General features: G+C 40.0%; 1 protein-coding gene and 1 pseudogene across 3 annotated transcripts in view; both read left to right on the top strand.

Moving 5' to 3' along the window:
• The first annotated feature begins 789 nt into the window (after positions 1-789).
• LOC102754585 lies at positions 790-1,347 on the top strand (annotated as a pseudogene).
• A 4,223-nt stretch (positions 1,348-5,570) lies between these two features.
• The window catches only part of CLEC7A (C-type lectin domain family 7 member A), a 32,629-nt gene continuing 29,183 nt past the window's right edge, over positions 5,571-9,016 (top strand). For all 3 annotated transcript variants that reach the window (XM_006774805.2, XM_006774804.2, XM_006774803.2), the window contains exon 1: positions 5,571-5,778. In XM_006774805.2, the coding sequence (XP_006774868.1) occupies positions 5,676-5,778 (103 nt within the window). In that variant the 5' untranslated portion in view covers positions 5,571-5,675. The remainder of the gene's footprint in view (positions 5,779-9,016) is intronic.

Below are 9,016 nucleotides of genomic sequence, written 5' to 3'. Positions count from 1 at the left end.
GCCGGGTGTGTCGCCTGGCCTGCTGGGCTTTCTGATGGCAATCACTGGCTGGGCTCTTGCATGCCACCATTCTTCCGTCTTTCCCCTTTTGCCTCCCATCATTGCACCTATGTATGCAAATTAGCCGCCATCTTTGTTGGTGGTTAACCGCCATCTTGGCTGGCAGTTAATTTGCATATTTCCCTGATTAGTCAATGGGAAGGGTAGCGGATGTATGGCTAATTACCATGTTTCTCTTTTATTAGATAGGATGTTAAGTACTTGTGTATCTAAACATACCTAAACTTAGAAAAGTTATGATAAAAGTATGGTCTAAAAAATGAAAATAGAAAGGTACACTTGTATAGGGCACTTACCATGAATGAAGCTCACAAGAGTGGAAATTGCTCTGAATGGGTCATTGAGTGAGTGGTGAGTGAGTGTGAAGGTCTAGGACATTAGTACACATGTCTTCTTTCTTTAGTGCTAACAAGGTACTTACAGTCTAGTGTGGAGGAAGACAGTGAACAATTAAATTAAATTAGCCTCATATAACTAGTTTATTCATTCATTTAATACATGCAAGTGCTTCTCTAAATGCTGGGAATTAGTAGTGACAAGTTCCCTGCCCTCTGGAACGTATGATATGGTGACAGAAACTAAAAATAAAATAAAGAGCTTTCCCACCTGCTCCCCCCTCCCTCCGAGCGCCACAGCAAGTCCTCGCCATAGCAATCAGACAAGAAGAAGAGATAAAAGGCATCCAAGAAAGAAGGAAGCAAAACTGTCATTATGATCAGTTTTGGGACCTCATCAACCATGATGAGATGTTCTTCAATATCTACAAGATCCGGGAGATCGCGGATGGGCTGTGCCTGGAGGTGGAGGGGAAGATGGTCAGTAGGACAGAGGGTAACATTGATGACTCGCTTATTGGTGGAAATGCCTTTGCTGAAGCCCCTGAGGGCTAAGGTACCGAAAGCACAGTAATCGCTGGAGTTGATATTGTCATGAACCATCATTTGCAGGAAACCAGCTTCACAAAAGAAGCCGACAAGAAGTACATCAGAGATTATATGAAACCAATCAAAGGGAAACTTGAAGAACAGAGAGCAGAAAGAACAAAGCCTTTTATACAGAGGCTGCAGAACAAGTCAAGCACATCCTTGCTAATTTAAAAAGCCAGCAGTTCTTTACTGGTGAAAGCATGAGTCCAGATGGCATGGTGACTCTGCTGGACTTCCGTGAGGATGGTGTGACCACCCCCCATGCTTGATTTTCTTTGAGGATGGCTTAGAGATGGAAAAATGTTAACAAATTTGGCAATTGGGTTCTATCACCTGTCATCATAACTGGCTGCTGCTTTCATCCACACACCAAGACAAGGACAAATAGGACTGAGGTTATCTGGAGCTCTTCATTTATTTTGACCCTGATTTATTCGGGGCAGAGGCATTGTTTTTAAGAAAAAAACATATAGGTTGTCTAAAAATAAAATGCATTTAAACTAAAATTAAATAAATCAATAAATAAATAAAATAAAGAGACATGGTAATTATTAAAGGATTCCAATGGCTTATTGTAATCAAATGTAACTCTTGACAGCCACAATTGCTTAACAATGAAAACAGAGATGCCTTTAAGCAGAATGATCGTCACATTCTTACTATGAATCAGGTCCAGCCTGCAAAGAATCTTCAGTTTTACTCACAAGTGTTTTTAAAACAGATCAGCTTCCTCTAACTTGCCTTGAAATTTCTAATACAAAGCAGCAGATGGCACCACCATGTCATTCACTCCTGCCTGGTTTTGATAACTCTTTTTTGATTAATTCATACTGACTTAGATCACACACCACAGGAAATCTATTTTCATCTTTTAGTTATCCTGCTCCTCTCTTACTCACCATACAAATATCCCCAAAGAGACTTAAGACCCGTCATTATTTTACTGGTGAGGAAACAAGTAGAGAAAATTAAACAGCACATCTAAACCCACTCAGTGACAAGAACAAAGCAACATGATGCATTTATTAGCTAGAACATGGACCCTGAATTTAGAAATTCTGCCAATAACAGATATTTTTCACCTTATGCAATGAAATGGTCCTATCTTGTGCCCCACTCCTTTTTAAAAAATGAATGGAATATACCAGGTGAATTCCTTCCAAATATTTTGTGGGTTTAATTGCTTTTTTTTCTAAATAAAATTATTTATGAAATTCCAAAATATAAAACAAGCAAAATCAGAGATGCTCTAGTCATATCCATACTGGGAAATTTACAGACTTTTCTGTTTGGTCTATCTTGCATCACATTTTGCTATATTTTTCTTCCTATTAGAGATGATTTTGAGTTAAAGGTCACAGGACAAAAAGAAATATAGCAAATATATTCAATTAACCAAAACCTGGATACCTATTTAGTGACAAAATGCAAAGAAGAAGGAAGGGCAATTATGGGTGGAAGAAAGAGGGATAATATCACATGTGACTTAAAGCAAACAAATACACACACAAAAAACTTCCCACTTCAAAATAACACCAACCATTCTTAGTCTACTCCTTGCTTTCCAAAGGCAATGTAAGGACAACTTGCTAAAGTACAGCATAGAAAATATAGTCAGTAATATGGTAATAACTATGTACGATGCCATATGGTTACTGGAAATAACAGGGAGAACATTGTATAAAGTATATGATTGTGTAATTGTTATCAGTGGGTGCAATCTGTGTCCTCATCTATTCCCGATGGACATGGAGTTCTTGTCATGTGGCAAGGAAAGGAATTTCCTAAGACTCATTTGGGAGGATGAGTGATCTTTATTTCCACGCAATTAAACCACTGGGTTTCCAATGTTGCATTTTCCTATGTCCTGCCATGGATGAAGTCCAACTTGTCTTCAGTAGGGCAAGAATTAAGACCACTTCCCAGAGTCTTCACTCCATATTAAAGCACAGTCCAGTCCAGCATCCTACATGTAGAGTCTGCCTGGCCCTGGGCCATGGGGTTGCTTAAGATTACATGGCTATGGAGAGAGAACAGGCAAGTGCATGAGGCGAGTGTGGGTCACAGAGCAGAAGTGCCAGAGCACAAGAGCAGAGCAAGAAGAGTAAGAGGGGCAACAGAGAAGGTGCTCATTGGGGATTATAACCAGGAACTTAATCCATTAACCCTTCAAGATTTCATGTGCTTGCAGTGGCTTCACCACCCATAGCCAATTATCTTTTTCCCAGGTTAGACTGACAAGCAAGCACCCTCCTTATGTCATCCAAACTTCACTGTGCATAAGCCCATCTCCCCTTTTGTTGGATCCATTCCCCTAGTGATCTGTGGGAAATTGACAGGTGGTTTTCTGGGGAGTGTGAAACTGTAGCTTTCTGGTGACACTGCCCAGATGACCATGCCTATAATGTCTGACCTCTCACTTTCTCTCTTCCTATTATTAATATTAATTACTAGCTAATCATGACAATAACATAACCATTATGCTGTACACCGGGTGTGGGGTGAGCAGGAGGCAGCCAATCAATGGCTCTCTATCATCATTGATGTTTCCATCTCTCTCTCCTTTTCCCTCTCTGAAATCAATAGGCCAGTCAAGGCAGGCCCCCTGATTGCCCTGCTGGTCGCCCCGCAAAGGGAGTCGACCAGTGGAGGTGGGAGGGGCAGGGCCGGCCAGCTAGCGGGCGGTAGCAGGGGATGGGGCTAACTGGTGAGCAGGCAGTGCCAGGCTGGCCAAGGCAGGTGCCAGCAGGGATCTCCTGATTGCCCTTCTGGTCACCCCACAGATAGGCCCTGACTGCTGGCCAGGCCTAGGAACCCTTCACATGCATAAATTTTGTGCCCCGGGCCTCTAGTCTATATAATAAAAGCCTAAGCAACTGTTATGGCAGAACAACCAGAATGACCAGTGGCTATGATGTGCACTGACCACTAGGGGGCAGATGCTCAATGCAGGAGCTGCCCCCTGATGGTCAGTGTGCTCCCACAGGGGGAAATCTGCTCAGCCAGAAGCTGGACTCATGGAGAGTGGGCCTAAGCCGGCAGGCGGACATCCCCCCAGGGCTCCCAGACTGCGAGAGGGTGCAGGCCAGGTTGAGGGACCCCCCCCTCCTCCAGTGCACATTATAAATTATTTACCTGCTCTTTAAGGTGTAAAATATACCACCCCAAACTTACTTCAAGGACCTTAGAGACATCTCCTTGAATGCAAACATTCAGGCAGTTAGGGAGATAATGCTTGCTCTCCCAGTTCCTGTGGAAGGGAGGATAAGGGTGTGTAACTTCAGAGGAAGCACCACTCAGCTTCAACAGGTACCATTGCTTCCTGTCATAAGGACAGACATTTCTTTCTCTTCTGGATAAGCAACAAATCCACATGATCTAGTCACATGGATTAACTCCCCTTAATGCCACTCAGCAACTTTTCCTTAGCACACTCCCGCCTTTAAAAAGTCTCTAGCTTTTTGTTTTGAGGAAGTTGCATGCAATCCAAGCTGGTCCTCTTCTCTATTTCCTTCAGTAGGAAAGAAAGATTACTGAAGGAACTCTGTCCTCATTGTTTCAATGTTACATGCCTCCTTCATTCTACTTGCTTCAAAGTCTTGTAAATGGGTTGGGTACATCTCTAGTTTCCAGCAATGAAAAGAATTTTGGGGGGACATTACTATGGCAATTGGAATGCAGGAAAAAAAATCAAACATTTAGCATAATATTTCAGTCCCAGAATTCTCTATAATGTTATTAGCAATATAAGTGTATGAAATGGTGAATGAAGCAGTGCAGCAAAACAGAAAAGATCATACATTTTCCAGCAAGAGTAGATATTAGTTTGACTCCTTGCTCCAATATTTTTACTAGCTTCTTAAAATTGAGCAAGGGAGTAAAATTACTGTGTTTTAACTTTTTCATTTAAAAATAGGAAAAATAATACCTGTCACATGGTCTTGTTGGAAAAATTAAGATTGAATGAGAAAACACGCTCACTGGCTAGTATTTAGCTTATAATAATTGTTCAATAAATAATTACTACTTTGTATTACCAATCCCTGGCAAATCCCAAAGAAATTTGTTTAGTCTCTGTTGTTATAACAATGTTCCTTTTTATAGCATCCTTCATATACCTATCTGTAGGTTTCCACTATGAGAGAATGAGTTTCTTCATTTATCCTTGTATTCCAGTTCCTGCCATTTCAAAAGATGGGCATTCAATATATGCTTAGTGAATGAGTGAGTACATGAATAAATAAATGAATGAATGTATAGTAAAACAAAGTAATGATAAAATTAAGGTACCAAAATTGTTTGATAGTTTACATGGGCCAAGCCAATTAGTGATGTAAAATTTATTTGTGACTGTAATGAAAACAACATAAGATATTAATCTTTTTATGCTTCTTATTTTTGGTCTGAAATAAAGACCTGTCTATGGTGTTGCCTTATAATTTTTTTAAGGCATCAGTCTCAGAAACAGGATCTAAAGATATAAATGGGAACTTACAACATAGTTTTCATTTCCTGCTTTTGGGTACTGGTTGGACTACTTACTTATGCTCAACTTGTTAAAGCTCATTAAATGCATATCTCACATGACTTGCCTCGTAGATCCTCTTTGGTCCACAGACAATTGTCTTAGAAGAGAGGGAAGAGCTCTCAAATGCTGTGGAGCTCTCAATTGAGGAACTCCGTGGAACAATGGCATACCAATCTGAGCTAGAAAATTTGGATGAAGATGGATATACGCAGTTACAGTTCAGCTCCAGAGGCATCACCAAGAGACCTGTGTCCTCAGAAAAAGGTATTTTTTCTTTCTGCCTTCCGCATTTTCATTCTCATCAACTAAAACACTTAACCAAGTGGAGAAAATGGGAAGGGTTACGGGAGATAATGCACATGAAACTCTAGATGCAGGCTTGGTACCTAGGAAATGCTTCTGAAATGTCAGCTGTCGGCTGCTGTTCTGGACACACACACACACACACACACACACACACACATATATATATATACACACACATATATATGTGTATATATATACATACATATATATGTATATATATATTATTTTTTAAAAACTTTTACTTTTTAGAGCAGTTTTAGATTTAAAGAGAAATTGCAAAGACAGTACAAAGTTTTAAAATATTAATATATTTTAAAAGGTTTTCCAAAGTCACTGAAGATAAGCCTTTTCTTGTAGCAACCATTCAGTGACTAATTATTCATATTTAAATTAATTATGAGGATGATAGAAAGTACTCATAATATCTGTTCTACAGAAATAGATTGGTGAGCAGCGAGGAACTAGTAATAAGTATGATAAGCTGCAAAGATGAAAGAATGTCAATAGGAGTGATTTGTCTGATAGAAGTAATTTGTAGAATGGAGGTCAAGAAAACTGAAAGTGTATACATAAACCATGTCAAGATATCAGGGATAAGAAAGACAAGAATGAAAAGATGGAAGATAGGTGAGAGATAAAGACAAACTTACGATTTTGTGGTAAAGGTCAAAGGAAAGTTGGAAGTTATAGGATTTAGAATACTGAATCTGATTTTTTATGTGTATGTGGTAAGAGCTGGGTTTGGATGTTTTTTAAAAAAACAAAAGAAATTCTTTGTAAACCAGTGAAGAAAAATATATGCATTAGATGAAAATGTCCTATTAGTAACCCATGAGTCTTAAAGAAAATGTGAAATAAGTGGAATATGGAGAAGAGCATTAAAAGATCTTTTTCTTCCATTTAGTCTCCTCTAAAATTCTCCTATCTGACAATTCTCTTACATGCTCTTACTGCTTATTCTTAGTTAAATGGAAAACTATATTCTTGGAGTGGTGATGCCAACATAAAATGAGTTCCCTATTATCAGGAAAAAGACTATTCACAAGGTTTGACATCAGAATTTGTTCTCTTCTGCTTTCTGGTCATTCACATTGCCCAATTATTTTGCTCTCACCATGTACACAATGTTTTTTTTGGCCAACCTGTTGGGGAAGAGTGGAGAAACTGGATGATGCAAGAGGTAGGGAGGTGTGTGTGTGTTCATGCATATGTATAGACACACAGTGAGTTACCTATAATCTGCTAGTAGTCTCTACTAGAAAACTATGTGCTTTTCCATGTGTTAGCTTGCTTAATTCTCACAATAATTCTTTGAAATTTTATTACCTCATTTTTTCACAAAGATAATTTGTTTTTTTTAAAAAGAAATAATTTGCCCAAAGTTATGCAATACCTACATAAAAAGGGAAGATCACCTGTATTAACCAGTACTATTTCCTCCACATGAAGCTATCTCTTCTAAGAATGAGTGGGATTTCAGGAATCCTGGTAATATCAAGATTTATAGACATCAATGTAGAACTGAAATTAGGAGTGCATAATTATAAAGGCACTGTGCTCAAATTACAATTCCAGAACCCAAAGAGATATGCTAAAGGTGGGGAAAAACTCAGACCAATCCTAGATAACTAGATAATCAGGTATCAGCGATTAATGATTTATTTTAGAATTTACCAGATTTGGATGAATTGTAGAATTTAAGTGTACCATGATCCATCATCCTATTTCTTTTTTTTTAAAAAAAAATACATTTCTGCCCTAGCTGGTTTGGCTCACTGGTTAGAGTGTCAGCCTGCAGACCGAATGATCCCGGGTTCAATTCCAGTCAAGGGCACATGCCTGAGTTGTGGGCTCGATTCCCAGTGAGGGGTATGAAGGAAACATTGTCCCATGCACCAAAGGGTCATGGTCGGTTCCTAGTCAGAGTACGTGCCCAGATTGCAGGTTCCATCTCTCCCTCTCCCTTCCTCTCTGAAATCAATTATATATATAATAAAATATGCTTCTATTGATTTCAAGGAGAGGAAGAGAGAGATAAAAACATCAATGATGAAAGAGAATCATCTATTGCCTGCCTGCTGCATGCCCCCTACTGGGGATCGAGCCCACACCCGGAGGCATTTGCCTTGACTGGGAATGGAACCGTTGGAGTCAGTAACCATGACAGTAGCAGGGGAAACAAGAATGACCACGGTGAGGGGCTGGTGCTGGTGGTCAGGCTCTGGTTTGATCCTCTCTATGTATTAGTTAAAAATGAACTACCAGGCCAAGCACAGACAAGGAGGCTGAGTGCATATTGCAAAGTGGAAGGACCAATCCGGAGAGGGTACATTCTTCATCCTTCCAACTACACGGTGTTCTGAAAAAGGCGACTGCACAGACAAACAGTGACGGGGGGCTGCCATGGCTGGAGAAGGAGGGGGTAAACGGGTGAAGCGCAGGGCACATTCAGGGCAGCTGCTCTGTATGGTAGGGACAGAGCATTTTGCATTTGTCAAACCCACACACTGTACCACACAAGGAGGGGACCACATTGTAAACTGTGAACTTTAGTCAGTAATAATGTACCAATATTGGTTCATCAGTTGTAATAAGTGTACACAGTAGTGCAAGATGTTATTAACGGGGAAGCTGTGTGTGTGCGTGTTCAGGGGTGGGGTGGGTGTATAGGCGCTCTCTACTTTCTGCTTAACTATTTTTGTAACCTAAAACTGATCAAAAATAAAGTCTATTATTAAAAACAAAACAAAAACAACTTTCCAAGGTTACTTGGTTAGAACACGGGCAGCCAAGATTTAAACTAAACTTTCCTGGCTCTAAATTTCATGCTTTCAGATTTTAAGTCAAAGGATTCAACAGGCCTTTATTTTGACCTGGTATTTAAGTTCCAGTTTTCTCATCCCTAAAATGGGACTAAAAAACAATAATACTCACTCAGAAAGAACCAGCAAAATGGTTTGCTGTAAAGAGTAGGTGAACATTCTTTGGAAACTGTGAAGAGCTATGCAAGTCTAAGAAATGACCATCATTGATCTGAGATCCTGTCCACAAAGAGGATGCAGCTCTCACCCTGGCTGGTGGCTCAGTTGGTTGGAGTATCGTCCCATGCACCAAAGGGTCACGGTCGGTTCCCAGTCAGAGTACGTGCCCAGATTGCCGGTTCCATTTCCTGTCTGGGCATGTGTGGGAGGCAAAT

Source organism: Myotis davidii, unplaced genomic scaffold, assembly GCF_000327345.1.
Source record: "Myotis davidii unplaced genomic scaffold, ASM32734v1 scaffold188, whole genome shotgun sequence".
In the NCBI taxonomy this organism is placed as follows: Eukaryota; Metazoa; Chordata; class Mammalia; order Chiroptera; family Vespertilionidae; genus Myotis; species Myotis davidii.
The sequence above is the reverse complement of the archived record's forward strand: the minus strand, read 5'-3'. Positions and strand labels throughout refer to the sequence as shown.